This window comes from Urocampus carinirostris, chromosome 11, assembly GCF_059441175.1.
Source record: "Urocampus carinirostris isolate Australia breed hairy pipefish chromosome 11, RoL_Ucar_1.0, whole genome shotgun sequence".
NCBI lineage: Eukaryota > Metazoa > Chordata > Actinopteri > Syngnathiformes > Syngnathidae > Urocampus > Urocampus carinirostris.
Window position 1 is genome coordinate 17882330 of NC_142359.1, and position 20931 is coordinate 17903260.

General features: G+C 41.1%; 1 protein-coding gene across 3 annotated transcripts in view; it reads left to right on the forward strand.

The window, feature by feature from the left end:
* The first annotated feature begins 3034 nt into the window (after positions 1 to 3034).
* The window catches only part of gsap (gamma-secretase activating protein), a 62674-nt gene continuing 44777 nt past the window's right edge, over positions 3035 to 20931 (forward strand). For all 3 annotated transcript variants that reach the window (XM_088346808.1, XM_088346809.1, XM_088346810.1), the window contains exons 1-12: positions 3035 to 3379; positions 5706 to 5776; positions 7296 to 7352; positions 8424 to 8493; positions 8562 to 8609; positions 9506 to 9594; positions 9679 to 9748; positions 9834 to 9883; positions 14385 to 14492; positions 14569 to 14625; positions 15886 to 15932; positions 19030 to 19109. In XM_088346808.1, coding sequence (XP_088202934.1) covers positions 3292 to 3379; positions 5706 to 5776; positions 7296 to 7352; positions 8424 to 8493; positions 8562 to 8609; positions 9506 to 9594; positions 9679 to 9748; positions 9834 to 9883; positions 14385 to 14492; positions 14569 to 14625; positions 15886 to 15932; positions 19030 to 19109 — 835 coding nt within the window. In that variant the 5' untranslated portion in view covers positions 3035 to 3291. The remainder of the gene's footprint in view (positions 3380 to 5705; positions 5777 to 7295; positions 7353 to 8423; positions 8494 to 8561; positions 8610 to 9505; positions 9595 to 9678; positions 9749 to 9833; positions 9884 to 14384; positions 14493 to 14568; positions 14626 to 15885; positions 15933 to 19029; positions 19110 to 20931) is intronic.

Genomic DNA, 20931 nt, shown 5'->3' on the forward strand with positions numbered 1-20931 from the left:
ATATTTATGTACAACACTTTAGCTTACCTGCACTGGCTGTCTGAATTACTGGAAGACGAGCGTTTTCTGAGTGAGGGCTCTGGGAAAATTAAATCAGAAAAATACGAAGGGGCAGAGCCATCCCTGCAAAAATATGTTATAATACTAAGAAGACCTTAAAATTATGACTTCATGTGTGCCCCCTTCTCAAGGATTCTTCATTTTCCTCTTGCTGGGGTTTTTGAGTTTTTCTTTGCCCTCATTTACGTTTCAGATCAGGGGATGGTGTAATGATTAAGGGCTATACAAATAAACATGACTTGATTCGATACAAGGATGTGTTGCCTTCCTTATAAGACTAAAGCTTTTATATTTTTGCAGATCTGAATATGTTGGGGTTCTTTTGGGTCCATTACGCGTCTTTGAATAGCATATGGTGTCAGGACCAGAACAAAGACAGGACCCACTTGCCTGCGTATCTCTTAGTTTAAACGGGAAGAAGGGAAAGGATAGTATACACGATTCATAGATCGCTGGTCGTAGGGAGCATGTTGCTCAGACGCGGAAGTGGTATTTCCACGGCGAGCGATGGCAGTGTCGAGAGCGGGAAGAAAAAGATCGGTCGCCGGGACGGTGGAGCAAAAACGTTGTCAAGTTCAGAAAATGGGTCGGATCCGGGAATCAAACAGGAATCAGAACAGGAGAGAGTCAGGGTCGGAAGGCTTGCCTTGCGTGGCTGAGATTTGCAGAGGGACTGACAACCGGTGACAAGAAGACGGGGGTTTTAAAAGTGACAGGCAGCCGATCAGTGTCCCGAGGCATTTTGCGCCAAAGGAGCAGACTCAGGTGCCCCGCATCAGCAATCATGACAAGTGGTTTAATATAGTGCTTTTTAAGTCACTGAAAACCTCACAAAGCGCTTTACAACGTGCTTCACACTTTACCACTCACACATACACACAAACACACACAGATAACGGCGACAGCCATGTAAAGCTCCTTCCACCATATCTGGGTCTTTAGGTTCAGTGTCTTTCCCAAGGTCATATTTTAATTGGAGAAGCCCCAAATCGAACATGAGACCTCCCAGTCCCAGGATGAGCGCTCTACCTCCTGAACTACAGCCGCCTCAACTGCCTCTTAAAACATTTTGGGTTTCCAACCTCCTGGGTTAATGTGACATTAGACACCATTATTGGTTCCCTTACCCGCCTGGGTAATCCTGGTCTGAGTTTGAATTCTGGGACCAGTCCATTCCTTGATGTTGTCAGCCCTGTTCTTTGTCTGTCTTCCTCCCCTCCTGATCTTGAGACTTGTCCATACCACTGCAGTTTTCTTTCAAACCCAGTTGAAAACAGTTCTTTATGGAGTCCAATATCCCCTCTCATGGTGTTGCACACTGTTTTGTTTGTCACGTGTGCTAAGTAGCTGATGCCTGGAAGTTTCCTGTATCTCCAAAGCCTGGATTTTCTTTTCCAGATTTGCTGTGAGGATCCATGTCCCGCAGGCATAGAGGAAGATGGAAGTTACCAGCCATTGCATGACTCTGATCTTTGATTTCTCTGCTATGTTCTTGTCCCTTTCAGGCGGGTTTAAGTCTAATAAGTGTGGCTAAGGTTTGAGCCATCCTTCCCATGATTTCTGGTTCTGACCCTTCTTCTGATATGAGAGCTCCAAGATATTTAAATTTGATGAGAGGTTGCAGCCCACATGTCAGGCAGGACGGAAGGAAAACTGAGATCACTTGCATTGGTTTCTTGGTTTTTATTGGAAGGAAGGAATGACAAGACATGAATCTTCGATCCGTTGTTTGACGGATTGTCGAGACTTGACAGGCGGGTGAAGGCTTGGCGGGAATGGTCGCGGACAGGCGTAGTCGTCGTGTTGTTGGTTGGGGCTGGAGAAGAAGGGCGTCGTTGTGTTCGGAAGAGAGATCAGGAGTGGGGCGGGCAGGGCAGGTCGTAGGCAAATTCGGAAACGGGTCGGCAACGGAGATCAGGTAGAAAAACAGGAGGCAGGCAAAGAGTCGGAGGTACAGGCTTTCTGAGCAGATGGCAACAGATCGCATAGTACAATCGGATAAAGTGTTACCGGAAGCTGGGGATTTAAATTTACAGGGTGCGCCAATCAGCTGTCCTGGCTGTTGGCGCCAAATCCTGAACACAGGTGTTCCCGATCCGGGTGATTGTGACACCACATGGTTAATGGAGATATTTGTGGGAATACCTTGGGGATTTTTGGTCTTTACTTTTGTTTTTTCTGTGTTGATTTCCACCCCAGGCCGCATGGCGGATGGGTGGTTAGCGTGCAGCCCCACAGCTCAGAGATTTAGGGCTTAAATCCAGCTACCTCCCCGTGTGGAGTTTGCATGTTCTCCCCGTGCCTGCGTGGGTTTCCTCCGGGCTCTCCGGTTTCCTCTGACATTCCAAAAACATGCATGTCAGGTGAATTGCCCGGTTCAAATTGTCCCTAGGTGTGAAAGAGCGAGTGAGTTGAAGGTCTCTGTGTGCCCTGCGAATGGCTGGCAACCAGTTCAGAGTGTCTCCTTCCCACTGTCTGAAGATAGCAAGGATGGGCTTCAGCACCCCGGCGACCCTACTGAGGATAAGCAGTGCAGACAATGGATTGGTGGATTTCCACCACATACTGTCTTAATGCTTTCCATGCAATTGACCAGATCCTTGAGTTCCCGTTCTCCTACAAGTTAGGCAATATCATTATGAAAGTTGCCAAAATGTACACAAGAGGGCAGTATTGACTTCTTTTTTTACAATCATCCCTCGTCACGAAACCATAGTAAAATACAACGTCAACGAGAGCATTCTTTAAAAAATCTAGAAGATGAGCGTTAATATGAACTATCCTTAATAATGGAGCTCCTGCATGTGTTTGCTTTCGATTCTGGTGCAATTGCAAACTTTGTGACAGCATATGTTTGTTGCTCTCTCTAGTTAAAAGTACTTTAATTATGTGCCCCTATGCGTTCACGCGTATCAAATGAATGTGACACATCATTGCGAGCTGTCCGAGTGACTGAATGGTGGGGAGAGATTCTAACCCTTCTATCTCCCCTTGGCCTACCGGAGCACGATAAATGCGGGGAGAAACAGTTTTGTAGATAACTCAGCACAAAGTTAAAGTAAAAGCTCTGCTGTCATATATTTTTTACAAGAAAAAGAAAAAAAAAAAAATCAAAATTTTGGTCATGTGATGCCCCGCCCGGAAAGAACAAACTGTCTGCAGGGAAACGGCGCGCGGTGACGTTTTGGGATTTAATTGTTTTCTTATGCAGAAATAATTCATTGTGTCCTTATGTTAAAACTGCAACCGAAGTTTGATCTGGGCCGAGATGTGGAGTATGACGTTCGCAGGAAGGAAGCGGCTGTGTGCAGGGTGAAAGGTAAGACGTTCAAGTGTTATCGGTCAGAAGTCACTTGCGCGCTCCTTAAAGTTAAAGGAATGCGGGTAATGTTCGAGCGTGCAAGAATCTTTAAGACTCAAAGGTACTCCCAAAAATATTTTTTTTCCCATTTAGGTACAGAATGTGTAGTGTTCCTCCAAACAATTATGCAAATATGTTGCAAAATAGCCGGGGGACTCGAGAAATTTAGTCTAAAAGTTCACCTATTTGGATGGTTTTGTCTCGTCTAAAGCTGTGACGTCATTGAAGAAACACTTTCAAAATCCTGCAACCCGTTAACGCAACATGAAAGGCAGCTATGAAACATTTAGCGATTGTGGAATAGAATAAAATAGAATAGAATACACCTTTTTTATGGGCGCAGTGGTTAGCGTGTGTTTGGCACAGTTTTAAGGTCTTGGGAACCTCCTGTGTGGGTTCAAATCCAGCTATCGGACTTTCTGTGCGGATTTTGTATGTTCTCCCCGTGCTTGCGTGAGTTTCCTCCGGACACTCCGGTTTCCTCCCACATTCCAAAGGAATGCATTTCAGGTGGATTGCCTGGTCCAAATTGTCCCTAGGTGTGAATGAGCGAGCGAGTTGTCTGTCCCTGTGTGCCCTGCGATTGGCTGGCAACCAGCTCAGGGTGTCCCCTGCCCACTGCCCGATGATTGCTGGGATGGGCTCCAGCACCCCCACTACCCTACTGAGGATAAGCGGTGCAGCTAATGAGATGAGATGAGATACCTTTATTATCATTGTTACTGTCACAAGCCAGACACAGAGACAGGACCCATTAGCGTTTGTTTACTCAGTCTTATTGATAAAGAGAGAGAGCAGTGCTCGCTTCTACGATCCGATGATCGACGGACACAAGTAGCAGGTGGCTGGAAACTCGAAAGTGGCACTTCCGTGTCGAGCGAAGATACTCGTAGGCAGCAGGGATACTGGTCGCTAGCCGGGACGGGAGAGCAAGGGCGGTATCGAGTCCAGAAAAGAGGTTGGCAACAGGTATCAGGCAGAAAACGGGGCAAAACAGGTCGATGTTTGGGATGGAGGAGCAGGGCAGAAACGGGTCCAGAAACAGGTAGGCAACAGGTATCATCAGGTAGGAGAAAACAGGGCAGGATAATGTCGGAAGGTATGAGCTTGCCTAGCTGGGAGCATAGGTTCGCAAACGGTCTGATGGCTTCCTCTTGGAAGCCGGGGGCTTAAAAATAGTCTTTGAACCAATCAGCGCTCAGGGCTGTTGGCGCCAATTGGGCAGTCAAAGGTGCCCTGAATTAGCAATCATGACAGTTACAAAAATGAGTTTAACATATTGTGACAACGAAATTGGACGTGGCACTCCAGTTAGTCATATAGACTGTATAAGATAAAAGATAAAAATAATTTGGATATATATGAGCACAAACTATTTCCATAAGAAAGTGTGGGCATGTAAAAGCAAAAGTAGTAACAGCTATTACATACTGCTCATTTGTGCTTAGAGAAATTGGAAATTTAGTGCTGCCGAATGGCTCCCTGGCCCTTTTCCAAAAATGTTTGAAAATTAAAAAAGATCAGAAGGGAAATCTAGGGCAGCACGGCGACGCAGTGGTTAAGGTCTTGGGAACCTCCTGTGTGGGTTCAAATCCAGCTGCCGGACTTACTGTGCGGAGTTTGTATGTTCTCCCCGTGCTGGCGTGGGTTTCTTCCGGGCACTCCGGTTTCCTTCCACATTCCAAAGACATGCATTTCAGGTGGATTGGCCGGTCCAAATTATCCCTAGGTGTGAATGAGCGTGCGAGTTGTCTGTCCCTGTGTGCCCTGTGATTGGCTGGCAACCAGTTCAGGGTGTCCCCTGCCCACTGCCCGATGATTGCTGGGATGGGCTCCAGCACCCCCGCGACCCTACTGAGGATAAGCAGTGCAGCTAATGAGATGAGATGATAAGGGAAATCTATTTTTGTTTTAATATAGTTTCTGTATGAAGACAAACATGGAACACACGCTTTTAAAGTTTGAAAAAGCTGGGAAATTGTGTAGAATAAATACAAAATTTTAACTAGGGGTGTAACTATGTAACTATGACACGAGAGGGAAGATCAGCTGGTACAAGAACACGGGTGGTATGCGGTTGTAAAAAACAGGATACAGGCTGTCGCCTCAAACGCAGCGAAGTCATACAGTATATTGTGACGTGAAGTGGTTGCTCTCAGGGTTGAACTCCTGCCTGGGGTATTACGTGATTGGGGTATCAGAATCGCAATACAAGGTGAATTCTTGAATCAAATGCAAATGTTGTGACAGTGTTGTTGTTAACCTTATGATGCTTTGTCTACAGACTATTCTGGAGCAGTGGACATTTTAATCATCAACACTGAAAGACACGGGGAGATTCTTTACACCTGGAAGGTTAATAATATCATTGCTTTATTACTTTGAAAAAATTATTTAATAGTTAGGATTTAAATATTATATATTATATATTCTTACTTTTTTATTTTTATAGCTCTTAATCACAATAAGTCAAGTCAAGTCAAGTCATGTTCATTTGCATAGCCCTTAATCACAAGGAGTCTCAAAGCGCTGCACAAACCACATACCAGCATTTTCAGAGCAAAGGCTCCAGACCGGAACATAGGGGGAAATTTGATCTGAAAGATATGAGGGAGCAAGTAAATGCATGATTTTGTATAATACCAACAGAACCTTAAAACCACATCTGAAGTTAACAGGGAGCCAATGCAGGTTAGCTAAAATCGAGGTAATGTGATCAAACTTTCTTGTCTTAGTTAAAAGCCTCACTCTCAAAGGACTGCTCATACAATACGCAGAAATCATCAACATGAAATATAGGTAATAACAGAATGTTCGGTTTACTGATCCCTGAGGTCCACATCATTCATAAGCTATTGAATAGAAGAGTGTTTTCAGCCTAGATGTAAACTTTTCACCTTTACCGATACAATCAGAGATATTTGGGTATAATACAGTATAACTAACTTATTTATGATTGCACTGCAAAAAATAATACAATAAGATCTTGCACAAACGTTGCTTTAATGATTGTTTTTATTTAATTTAGAACGTAGTAAATAAAATGTTAATTTAGCACTTTATTCCATACAGCTTTTAAGAAAAACATATTAAAGGTCATTCTTTTTTGTTCTTTTAATAAAAGTTTTACCGATAAAAATAGGAATGGTAAGTACTGATATCAATGATCTGGGCCAGAACCCAACCTTATTTCTAGGTATCTTTTGTTGTAACACTGGCAGGGAGCAGTTACAGATGCCCTCTTGTGGGCGTTTAAGGAACATGAACTAAAAATTAGAAATACTGTAAAGACATTTAACATAGCATGCAACTTAAGGCGTTTTTGGAGGGGAATATATAGTCATACATTTGTGATGATTTCTGTAAAACGATGTGTCATCAAAAACATTTGTGGTATCTGTACCTGGAATTGGTGGCTTCTGTATTTAAGAGATCAATATTTGTTTTGGTAATGGTCTTAAGAGAAGGTGAATTGAAAATCCCTAATTATTACAGTTATAACAAATAAATAAGGTGTGTCTCTGGGATTGGGGTTTAGCTGTTAGCCTTGGATCCCATCGTGTGTGTGCCACGCATCATCAAATGGACTCCGAAATCAAAGTGCATAAAGCACACATACCCTCCTGACGATTCCTCTTTATATGCGCTATTTAGGGATTCAGGAAACTTTGAAAACCCTCCATGAATAAAGTTGTCTTCTGAAACCGCTCAGCACATTATGCATTTTTAATGACATGCCCGCCAAACAAATTTTGGAAGTCCAAGATGGTCCTGAAAAGAGCTTTTTTGGGTGTGGGGCGGCGGGGTTGTTTTATAGATATTGTGCAGAACTTAAATTCATTTGGGGTTGCAATTATCTTGTCTCTCTCTCTAGGGGTCAACAGGGACCACCAGAGTTGGGAAATATGACTCGAAAACCAAGCAAAATAAGGTGTGTGTTTAGGTCACTTCTATTGATAGTTCCTGTCACGTTATCTACCTCGGGCAACCCGAGTAATGGCGGCCATATTGGACGCGTGTGACGATAGTTTGGCTATCGTTAGTTTCTGACAAATTTCACGGATCGACCGAAATTCTGCGTTAAAAAAAAGTGTGGTATGGGGTTAGGCTTCAATTAAGGCCATTTCTGGAAGTCTTTTCGCCTGATGAACGCTGCACTGTTATTCGATTTTTAGCCCTAGCCATCCAGGGGTTGCACATATTTACTTCTGCGCTGAAATCAAACACAAATGATGGCTGCGTATTATTAAATGTGAGCCCTAATTTTGACAGGGCCAATGCTGTTGTCATTGGTAGTTGCCTCGGCATTTGCTTGTCATCGTTCCTCGAGAATTAAAGAAAACTGTGGTCGAATCTGTTTCGTATTTGGAACGCAGGTGTCAAGTTACTGTTTTCCTCTTCCTCTCGCACATTTTATTATAGTTTTGGCGACAGAGCACGAAACTGATCAAACATGTTTGATACTCGATGCCGTTGGCACCTTGCCGTTTTCCTCCAAAAAGTGCTGTGTACACCTAACGCCAGAAACAAGATGGTGATCGGCAGTCAATGCCAGGTGTGCGTGGGTCTCAAGGGTGCATTGTTTTCATCCAGGCTTTAAGGCACGTTCTCGTTGAGGCTCATTTTGGACGGGAAAAAGCATACTATTTTTGGCTAGGCTTTATGGAGCGGGCCGTAAATCGCATTAACCAGTTGAGGTTGACCCTCTACCCTTCACTCTTTCGGTAACAGTACTTGAAAAAAACACAGTCACAAAAAATGACGCCTTACTTCTTGAACTTTTGTTTGATTAGCCAATACAATTAGTTTAGACCTGTGACAACATCAGACCGCATCTGATGGACCCATCCAATATGGCCGACTGTTTATATTTGGGGATGCGCGTGACATCACAGGAAAACTATCAATATACCGATTGAATTTGAAAACATTTTGCTACGTGAAATAATCACTGTCCAAACTCAGTTCAGTTGCATTTAACTTCTAAACTGTTTCCAAACAGCTCCTGTACACCTTCGACCGGCATGTTTGCATAAGCAGCTGTTCCCTAAACAAGGAAGAGACGTTGTTAGGTGAGCACCAAGAAAAGCAAGGTCACAACAAATTAATGGGACAGCTTATATTTTTTTTCTTCTCTTAGCTGTGAGCTTGACGCAAAACACCCATGGGGATGAGTACCTCAAACCAAGTAAGTAATATTCATGTTTTCATGCTTTCATCCTTTTCTGTCCATTAACCTGAGTACAGAGTACAAAATGAGTACAATGATTACTCGTTATTTTTCACGGGGGTTGCATTCCAAAAAAACACCCAGGATCGTCAAAATCTGAAGTAGAATCCTTTATTTATTTACCTAATCAATCAATTGATCAATCAATCAATAAAAACACTTTATTTGTCCCCAAGGCACACAGAGTAGCACACAACACCTACCCACATACATACAATAATCCAATGTTCAACCGTAAAGTGCTGAAGTCCATACAATAAATTAGACTGAATAAAATGTTTGAAAGTGAATAAAATGTATAATAAGTACCAAAATAAATGAGTTAGTGCACTGTCGTGAATGATGCATTGGCAGACCACTACTGAACACTAGGGGGCTGCGAATTCAGGTGCTGAACAGCCCTGGGGATGAAGCCAGTCTTCCTCCTTTGAGTCCTGCTGCCGGGGCAGCGAAGTCTGCTTCTTGACGGCAGTCAAACAAACTCAGTGAACAGGATGTGTGCGGGGTCCTAAAGGATTCTGCAGGCTGATTTGGTGGTCTGTTGCTCACACTGGGTTGTGAGAGCTCTTAGAGGCTTGCCTATTATTTTGGAGCAGATTTTTTTGTAGAATACTATAATATAGAGTGAAACGAAAGAACAAACCTTATTTACAGGTTGAAGCATTTGTTTAACAAATTAAAGTACTCCAGGTTATAAATTTGATATATCGCCTGGACAAGGTATATTTAAGTTTATAACTTTTGTCGCTATATATTGTTTTTTGATGAATACTTTTACATTGACTCAAGTATTTCTATCACTTATATATTAAGTAAAAAAGTAAATTCTTCATCCACCACTGATTACTCATTAGTGTCCAAGTGTTTGACGCTCCTGATCGAGATCCATCCTATCAACAACACCAAGGTCCTAAAGGCTGTCGACTGCAGGGTCAAAGTGCAGGTAGAGAGAGTGAAAGGAAATTACGATGAGTGAAGAGAAAAAGGACTATTTAAATATATTGTATTTTTGTTTTTGGTTTTTCAGTTCCTCCATCCCAAGACCGAGTGCCGAACAGTGCACGAGAGCCACCTGCTGCTGTTGACTGAAGACGGATGTGAGTCAATTTTTTTCCCCCCTTCAGCTCATTTGTTTTTACTTGCTAAACCTAGAAAATTGCCCTGTTTGTGTATATTCTTCAGACGTGGATCAGTACCACATCCTGCTCGCCAAACATGAGGATTACAAAGTGGTAAAATGGACTCTACATACCTTCCACCAAAGCACGCTTTCAAACTATTAAATGGGTTCCTGTGGTCACTTGAAATTCCAAGCACGGATTTTAACTTTTTTTTTTTAATGTTAAATACTTTCAACATTCCTGATACTTAAGCCTCCCTGTGCTGCTATGGAACAGAAATGTATTTTTTAATTGTTTACCTTAACCTTAGAACAGATAATTACCATATTTTCTATAAGGTAGACCCGGATTAGAAGGCGCCCTTGCAAAAATTACATTTTGTCCTGTATTTTTCATATATGAGGCGCATTAATTTGAGGCTACATTAATAGCTTCCGTATGTATGGGTACACAAGAGAGGTGTTCAAACTTTTCAGATAGCGGGCCAGATTTGGTAATTCAAAAATGTGTGAGGGTCGACTATTCAGCCTGACATTCTTCAATAATAAACTCACCCTCATTAAAAGGTTTGCATTTCTTGACAATCAGTCTCCCGACCTCGTAGCTCGCCTTTGCAGCATTTTCATTTAACTAACTTGGTCCGGTGAAAAAGCATTGCTGTGCTGTTAAAACCACTTCCAGTTGCTTCACCTTTTCACAGTGTTTGTTCCCAGTTATCTTTTCGTAATGTTTTGTGTGGCAGTGCGTCTGTTATTGAATATTATATTACAGTCTCTTGACAAATTATACAGACACAGTTGTTTTGGTTTTCGGTGGAAACATACTTCAATTTCCACTTGTCCTGGAACTTTCCTTTTTTTATTTACAGTCGCTATGTCTGAAATGGGGTGGGCTATAATTCTCACAGAAGGCCAAGGGAAAGGTGGCCCAAAGGGCTACTGCAATCATCTGGTGAAATAATGATTTGTTTTTTTCTACAAATGTATTTTTTTACTGCGGTCAACATAACTGGTGGGCCACATCATTTATTTTATGACAGAGGCTGCAGGCCAGTAAAAATGTGATTGGCCCCTGGTTTGGACTTTGGACATGCCTGGTAGACAATAAATGCATTGCATGAATATGTGCCGCTAACTTAATTTTCCCAGAATTGTATGCAATGGGAATTTAAACCAAGTAATGGAGGTGAGAGTGATACATATGGTTTCCCAAAAGGAATTCGAGCTTATCTCATCATCTCACTATTTATCATCAAAGTGAGACGGACACCAGTGATTTTTACAGTGCATTCTGATATGTTTAAAAAATCTTTCCACGTATTCACCTCTGCGTCAATAACCTCTCTGTTTATGTATTTGTACGTAAAAAAGCTTGAAAAAGTGAAGAGACTGTTTAACCTATTGTCAAGGTTAAAACTTGAGATTGTGTTAGAATGAAGAAAAGTACACGCTCTGAGTCCGAGATTTAGGTTTTTGATAGCCCTTCCATCGGAGGCGCGTGCTTCCAAAATCGGCTCAAGGAGGAATCACGCTCCGCCTATGACTAGTGACTCATTTATTGGAAAGCACAGGCATAGAACAACACATCTGATTGGCTTAAGCGAGGTCACATGATTACAAGAAAATAATCTGATTGGTTTAGACAGAAAACACATGTTTAAATGAAGTGAATAATGCTGGTCACTAGATAGCGCGTGAGCATAATAAATGAGCAGTAAGGAAAAAAAAAGAAAAGAATGTAGGTATGATAACTCTTGAGCAGGCTTCCGGGCACTTACAGGCACAAAAGCGAAGGCCATCTTGATTAATAGTTAGTGAGCCCTAAGAAGATACAATTGTAAGCGCTTTCCTGGACTTTCCAGCACCAAAACGAAGGCCATCTTGATTAATAGTTAGCGGGCTCCAAGAAGACACAATTGTCACAAGAATACAAACAGCACCTGGATGTAATCTTTGGCTTTGTTAAGCCACTTTTCAGGATAAAATTACACAAAAGCACATTCAAATTATAATCTAACTCTATTGTCCCTTACACGTATCAGAATGCACAATGCAAAACTTCATCAATGAATGAATGTTAAAGAATGGCGAAAACAGTCTTTCAGCAAATACTATGCAAGTTATTTCACGCACGCATGCATACATATTAAACCGAGAAGTTATTAAAACAAAGGTGAAGGAATTAAGTGACTGTTTAACCTATCAGAATGCACTATACAAATCACTGTTGCAGCATCGTGAGTAAAAATAGAGTGATAGTGAGATAAAGGCTAATGCCTTGTCGATAGTTACTTGTACCATTGGTGGTAAAATGGTAAGGTTTCTGCACCCTTAAAACGTCATATTGGAATATAATATTGTGAATGTGCTTAATTGCTGTTGAGTTTGTCATGATTGTTTTCTGTTATTAGTGTCAATAAATTTGTTCAAATCAAACCCTTACGGTCGCTACTGTAAATCTGAATTAATTGAGGATGTGCCCCTACCTCCGGGAACGGTGCATTCGCAATGATCGCAGCAAGGCTTTAAGGCTAGGACCTTAGCTTGGCCTTTTGGCTGAGAGTAATTGTCCCGGCTCCTAGGCTTTGAAGCGTATTATGAACTGACCGATAATTGATAATGGATAATGAATAACGAAGATATAACAATAACCCTTAAAAAATCCCCCCCCCCACCCTTACGGTCGCTACTCTCATTCAATTCCCATTGCATACAATGAGTTTTTCAGTTTAGGTCAGCGATGGTAAGGTCATCGATTTTTAGCGATTTTATCAATCATTGCTCATATACATACTGGACTGTCTCAGAAAATTAGAATATTGTGATAAAGTTCTTTATTTTCTGTAATGCAATTAAAAAAACAAAAATGTCATACATTCTGGATTCATTACACATCAACTGAACTATTTCAAGCCTTTTATTATTTGAATATTGCTGATTTTGGCTTACAGCTGAAAAAAACTCAAAAATCCTATCTCAAAATATTAGAATACTTCCTCAGACCAAGTAAAAAAAAAAAATTATAACAGCAAAACTAATTCAAACATTTGAAAATGTCCATTGATGCACTCAGTACTTGGTTGGGAATCCTTTTGCACGGATTACTGCATCAATCCGGCGTGGCATGGAGGCAATCAGCCTGTGGCATTGCTGATGTGTTATTGATGCCCAGGATGCTTCGATAGCGGCCTTCAGCTCATTTGCATTTGTAGGTCTGGTGTCTTTCATCTTCTTCTTAACTATACCCCACAAATTCTCGATGGGGTTCAGGTCAGGGGAATTAGCAGGCCAATCAAGGACAGTGATGCCATGGTCAGTGCACCAGTTACTGGTGGTTTTGGCACTGTGGGCAGGTGCCAGATCATGCTGGAAAATGAAATCCTCATCTCCATAGAGCTTTTCAGCAGATGGAAGCATGTAGTGCTCTAAAATCTCTTGGTACACAGTTGCATTTACTCTGGACTTGATGAAACACAGTGGACCAACACCAGCAGCTGACATGGCTCCCCAAACCATTGCTGACTGTGGGAACTTCACACTGGATTTCAAGCAACTTGGATTTTGCTCCTCTCCAGCCTTTCTCCAGACTCTGGCGCCTTGACTTCCAAATGAAATGCAAAACTTGCTTTCGTCTGAAAAGAGGACTTTGGGCCACTCTGCAACTGTCCAGTGCTTCTTCTCCATAGCCCAAGTCAGACGCTTCTTCCGTTGTCTTGAGTTCAGAAGTGGCTTGACCATGGGAATACGGCTATTGTAGCCCATTTCCCGGACACGTCTGTGAACTGTGGCTTTTGATACCTGGACTCCAGCTTCAGCCCACTGTTTTTGAAGCTCCCCCAAATTCTGGAAGCGGCTCTTCTTCACAATTTTGTTAAGGCTGCGGTCATCTCTCTTGGTTGTGCAGCGTTTCCGGCCACATTTTTCCCTTCCAACAGACTTTTTGTGGATATGCTTTGAAACTGCACTCTGTGAACAGCCTGCTCTTTGACAAATGTCTTTTTGTGTCTTACCCTCCTGATGGAGGGTATCAATGATGGTCCTCTGGACAGCAGTCAGATCAGCAGTGATTTAGTTTACTGAACCAAGCTGAGTGTTTTTAAGGCTCAGGAAACCCTCGCAAGGTGTTTAGAGTTAATTAGATGATTCAGGTGATTAGTTGAATAGCCTACTTGTATACTTTTTCATGATATTCTAATATTTTGAGATAGGATTTTTGAGTTTTTTTCAGCTGCAAGCCAAAATCAGCAATATTCAAATAATAAAAGGCTTGAAATAGTTCAGTTGAATTGTAATGAATCCAGAATGTATGACATTTTTGTTTTTTAATTGCATTACAGAAAATAAAGAACTTTATCACAATATTCTAATTTTCTGAGACAGTCCAGTATAACCCTAAAACCTTGTATAGTAACGCATACTAATAATAACTATATGTATGTCCAGTGTTATCTGCCATATTCTGCGGTATATAAGGCACACTCGGTTATTAGGCGCATTTTCAAATTTCTGGCCAAATTGTAGTTCTTAGGTGCGCCTTATAGTCCTGAAAATACGTTCAATAAAACTTGATGAATTGGAGAAGCTCTGTGTTAAGCTCGATGGGTCTTAAACAGGTGCTGGCCAATCCTGAGCGTTTGTCCAAGACTGCTGAACGTGTAGCGGAGGATTTTTGCTGGCTCCAGTGGGACGTGTCCACGCAGAGGCTTTACTATCTCACACAGGTGGTCATGGGGTAATATCTGTCATCTGTGAATTGCAATCAAAATTCTGATTGGAACACATCTGTGCTCTCCACAGGAGAAGTTCTTTCTGCGGTGTGTGCAGTTTTATGACAATCACAATTGGGAAACTGTGGTGAGTAGGGACCAACAAGCTTGCCAAATACACTATGGATACGTATTAGGGATGCACTACATTTCCAGAAACACTTTTCTAACCAAAAGCGCATTTTCTGAAGAAGAACTTCAAAATAATTTAGCACATAAGAATCAGGTGGAGAACACAGTCAAAACTGAAGCTCTGCCAAGTTTCATAGCAACACCAAATTTTCTCAAAAGTTCATGTGTCCCTCTACCATAAGTGTCATTTTGCTGCTAGCTACATGCTAACATTACGGAGCTAACTATCTCCATTTCAGCAGTTTTTTTGTTTTCCTAAACCGATACTTTGTCTGTGACATGCAGTCTGTTTTTCCTCAAAGTCAAATGGCTGGCGCTGAGCAACACACAGCGAGTGTTTAATTTACTGTTATTATCTTACTGGCACGGCGGCTGGGTGGTTAGCGCCCAGCCGCACGGTGCAGATGTTCATGGTTCAAGTCCATCTACCACCGAATCCCCATGCAAAGTTCGCATGTTCTCCCTGTGCTTGGATGGGTTTCCTCCGGGCACTCCGTCTTCATCCCACATACCAAAAACATGTGTTTCAGGTTGATTGGCTGGTCTAAATTGTCCCAGTGAGTTGTATGTCCCACTGACTGGCTGGCAACCAGTTCAGTGTGTCCCCTACCCACTGCCCGGAGATAGCTGGGATAGGCTCCTGCACCCCCGCGACCCTACTGAGGATAAGCGATGGATGGTTATTATCTTACTTTTGATTGTTTTAAAACCATTTAGATAGAATGGTTACAAACAAATGTACAACAAAATATAACTTGTGCATATATATTCAAATGAAAATTGGAATGGCCTTTTTTCCTCATGTATTGCCGAGGTATCAGATTCTAGACTCTGTATTGTCATTTAATATGTCTATCAGACATTTTTTTATCCTAATACGGTCTGCGACTGAAAAAGTTTGCTAACCCCCTGTGTAGGAGCTGGGGCAGGAGGTAATTGCCCCACTTTACATTTTCAAGCAGATGCTTGCTAAAGCTCGGACTATAATCCAAAAAGTTCACAATAGCCTGAAATCCGTAAAAAAAAATGGTTACACAGAATGACGTGACTTCATCTGTGGGTGGATGTTTTATGGTCCTTCGCCGTGTCTGTTCCTTTATGTCTTTATGACCCTGTCAGTTTTAATTGTTTAGCAGATATCTTGTAGCAACTTTTTGTAAGGAGTGTATATATCAAAGTATGTAATTCCTCTAACAGCTTTTCTGCTTTGTGACAGTTGGAGCTCCCGTTAGAGCTGCCTGCTAATGCTTTCATCTCAGTCACGTAAGGAAACAACAATTAGTGCAGTGTTTTTCAAATTGGGGTGATGGGGGGGTGTACTCTTGGGGGCATGTTAAAGAACTCCAAATGAGTATGTAATATTCTTATAGTATATTTTAAATGAATCATTCATATAAATAATTTATATTTTCAAATAATTATTATTGTATGCCCGAGGGTGTCATACATGCGGCATTGAATCCGGCCGGCAAGATCAAAATGAGGGCGCAATTTCCCCAAAAACGTAGTAATTTTGAAATAACACAACCTTCACTGTTCCACAGATAAATTACATCTTATTACGTCTATATTATGCAACTCAAACACTTTGTTCACAAAATGACTGAAGGAATTCCACGAAAAATAATATATTTTTCAGAAAATGCATTGATCGAAATTAGAGAACACACTGGTCAAAGTTATGACTCGCATGAAAAAAAATTGTGACGGTTTCAACAGTCAGCAATTAGTAAAAAGTGTACAAGTCCCTGCATGGATAGACTTCAGCACGTCTGCGGCTAATTGATAGCACTAGTCTCTCTCTCTGCGCTGGTGTGATTTTGGTCCATTCTTCTTCCAGCCTCCTCCAATGTTTGGTGATTGTACTGGGTTTCTTGACCATGACTTGGTGCCCAAGGAATTTCCAGAGGTTCTCTATTGGGTTGTGATCAACACTCTTGAGAATCATGCAATGGATTCAATGTTTTCACCTTCAAGGAAATTCTTGACTCATTTTGCTGTGGGACATGGGGAATTGTCCTGCATAAAGACTGTAGGCTTATTGGGCGATGAATGGAAATAAGGAACCATGTGCGTTGACGAAAGTTCTGAATTGCATTTGCATTTACTCAGCCATGTACAAGAGGTCCAACTCCTGCTGCAGAAAACATGCCTCAAACTGTGACACTTCCTCCTCCACCTAACACTGACATTTTTTTCACAGTTTGTCTTTAGTCTTTTTCCAATGTGTCGCCGAACACAATGCTTCCCATCAGACCCAATTAAATTAAATCTGGTTCCATCACAAAATGAACTCTTGACCAGTTCTCCTCTGTCCATACAACATGCTCATCAGCAAAGCTCAGTCTCGCATTTTTTTGATAGTGAGAGGTTTGATCACTGCAGTGTGGGTCTTCAGTCTAAATGCTCTCAAACAGCAAGACACTGTATGGTGAGACGAATCCTTACCTTGTGCAGCACTGAACTGGCAAGTATTTAATGGATCTGGCTGAGAGCCCTAAGCCACGGCGACAATAGTTATGGTATTCATGTATTGCACGCAGAGAAAATAGTGCGGCCAAAACAACAGCCAGTGACTTTTTAGTTGCTATTCCTGATAGCATAGCCATATAATTTCTTCCCTATTATGCAAACCTATCCAAAAATACAGTTGAAAAGGTTATCAAAGTCTATATTCTTGGCATCAAGGTGTCCAAAAATAACCTTGTAATGTTGGCAAGCTATGAGGAAGCCATCAGCCCCGTACTTCACATAGAAATTAATTAAGATTTGTCAGCTCTTACTGCAAATTTAAAGCAGCGTATGTACACTTAATTGCTTTTCTTTCATCTTATGCTACAAAAGAAGCATAGTTTGCTTTTGGCTGTCTTTGCAGACAATTTTCTAAGTTCATAACCTATGACAGCCATTCTGAAATTTCTTAAGGCATGTCCAGGTTTCTATTTCATGGTAATACTGTATACCAAATTAACGTGGCAGGGAGGAGTTACACGTCATGCTGTTAGGTTGATAGAGGGCTGCGTTATAACCGACCCAACAGCAGTTCAATTTGATACAAATAAAACACGAATCAAATACAAATAACTGTGTTCGGGTTTACATCAATGATATTCACGTTGAGCATGCCTTTATCCATCTCCAACATTTCTCCAAATTAGTCTTTGGCTCAGAAAAACAGCCAAATCTCATCCCGACCAATCATTCCACATACCTCTGATCAACGTTACAAGTGGCCCAGACGCATCGTCAAACCATTTTTGATACAAAACTGTTTTTCCTTGCCCTCATGTAGGTTTTACATCATGGGATGGTGTAATAATAGTCTGTGGTTTGGAATAATCTGTGGTCCGTGCAGCTCTTTCAGACTCATTGTGATTAAGGGCTATAACAAATAAACATGACTTGACTTGACTTACTTACAAATGTTTCAGGTTTCAAAGCCACTCCCAGAACGAAATCAATTCGTAAGTCACTGTGCAAGCTTGTGGATCACATGTGATACAAATATGGACGACCTTAAGCGGCAGCCACCGGCTGTCGTCGTCCCCACTTTCTGATTGGCTGAGAACAAGCGCTGTCGGATATATTAATTCCAGCTGCAGTGTGGAAACGATTGACATCCTCCGCAGTGGCCTGTCCTCTCTTGCATTTGTCGCCCGTGGACGACCAACCTTCTTGAGCGACTTGAATGTTTGTACTTTTGTAAAGATTCAATATTCTTGAAATCACAGATTTGGAGCAATGAACTTGTTTTGCTTTGGCTGATAAAGTAATACCTTTTGTTTTCATCTGGACAAGCTGCTCCTGGAGGAATTCAGTCACTTTAGAACAACCCACGATCTTGCCAAGTCAGTAAAACTGGCAGTTAGAATGCCAGTTAAATCGGGATTGACACATAATCAAGAAAATTAGCACTATGTGCTAGCTTAGCACCATTAGGAAGGAGACACCCGAAGGTGTTCTATAATTTTGATCAGTGCACTTTTGGTAAAATACAGTTTCATTTGTTTTTTTGTTTTGTTTTTTGTTGCATGGCATAGACACAACAAAATATCCTTAAACTGTTTAGCAGCGGAGATGGCATTTTGGGGAATTATTACAATTGTTTGTAAATTGTTTTCTAATTTTGATCTCCAGTGTATATATCCAGTATATATAGTATATATATGTTATATCATGAATATAACTTTAAATGTGCGGTATTGGATCAGATTAAGAGCAACAATTAAGAGAAAACTATTGTCAGTTTATGGATGCAAAATTAGGAATAACAGCACTATGTAATGTGTCAGGTTCCATGTGTGTACGTGTAACAAATTTCTCGGCCATTGAGTAAAAATTTCTTTTGTATGTGTAACAGATTTGTGAACCTGGGTTTTGACCACTATTATGTGGAAAGGCCAGAGCGAGTCAAGATGGAAGTCTTAACAAACCGATTAGGTAATACAAAGTTCTCAAGAATGCCCTTACGGTAAAAGCAATAAAAGACCCCAACATGATTTTGATTTGGAAAGAAAACTGCATAAGTCACCCGACATGGTAAAGTGACTTTTGATTCTTTGATCAAAGCTGATTTGATGTACTTTCACGTAGTTTGGGGCACTAATGTTATTTTATTGCTAGATCTTGATTTGAGCGTTTGAGGCACAATCAATTCAATGTATTTAAAACTAGCTACAAATGCATGTGTTAATTTATATATCTGGCCTACTTATGCGGCTACGTAACAAGTCACCCTTGCCGAGGCTGCATCTCACAAATGCCAGATGCATTATCCATTAAAAACGGATGACCAGGAGCTACAACTTGTGTGAAACCGATACTTTTGTGACGGTTGAATTGAGTTATTACAGAAATCTGTCTCAGTTGAGTATCCCAGATGCTAGCGTGCAGCTAGCCGGCCGTCCTCTACATCAATTTCTCACATTGAAAGGAAAAGGCTTTCAATTTTGTTTTACTATTGTACAGTGCTGTTCAAAATATTTTAGTGCAATGTGACTAACCAGAATATCTCAAGTTTTAGTATATATTTTGTTTTTTTCATGCCAGACAAGTTAGGTGCAGTAGATTCTCAGAAAGCAAACAATACCACAAATTGATAATAGGCTCGCTCTGAAGGCTGCGCAATTGGTGCGTGAAAAAAATGGCAGTGCCTGCTGTTTATTGTACAAACTCAAAACTATTTTGTGTTTCCCAAAAAAAGTAGGATTTAGCAATCCTAATATTTAGTTGGCCATATTTTTATGACAATTTTACATCTGTGTGGCGTAGTCAACCAACTTGTGGCACCTTTCAGTTGTTATGGCCCCTGAATCTAAAATGATCAACTTTACTTTCATCAGTTTAAAAAATGTTCCTCCATTTTTCTTTAGGTCAGTTGATGTGTTCTTTGGCCAATTGTTACCTCATCTGCACATCCCATCTGCTTCATCATCTTTGAATAGGCGCCACCGTATTCACACCTGATTTATACCTGTTTCTGTTTTTGTCTTCCCCCAAATTGATGAACTCAGAGATTGCTTGCCACGTTTTTTTTAACACACCCCTTTAAGCGATTTGCCCAATAGCACAGCCTTCGGAGCGTGCCTATTATGAATGCTGGGTCTTGTTTGTTTTCATGCTTGTCTGGCATGTAACAATGAAAAATATATTTAAAACCAGGAATTTTCTGGTTACAGACACTGCCCTACTTACGGACGAGATAAGTTCCGGACGATCGTTTTGTTCATAAGTTGCTTCAGGGCTATATTTTTTATGGAATGTATGTGTAAGGTTTTTATAAGTATGTTTAAGACTTGTATAAGTAACCTGTATTGTTTTGTACTGAAAAATAAACATTGAATAAAATAATATGCTCTATAAAGATAAATAAAGTTAAGTTTAACTTACTTGTGGAAGATGGGCTTCAAGAGTTAGGCGACTTTCTCCCAGTGTTGTTTGCACTAATCTGTGGTCTGTGTAGCCCTTTGAGAATGTTTGTGATTAAGGGCTATACAAATAAACATGACTTGACTTGACTTGACTCCTCTGTGGTAGAAAGTGGATGAAAAAAAGGGATCCAACCATTTTCTCAACCGCATCAAGCTTCCATATTCCACTTTTATTTCAAATGAAAAAGCTCGCCTCTTCTTTACACTTTTGACCAACCATATTGAATGGATGCATGAGATAATAGACGATAAAATTCTCAAAGTTCTTAGCGCGCTGGAGATACAGTATAGAATGTTTACACACGAACTGGGAAGAAGAAGCGGATTTCTTC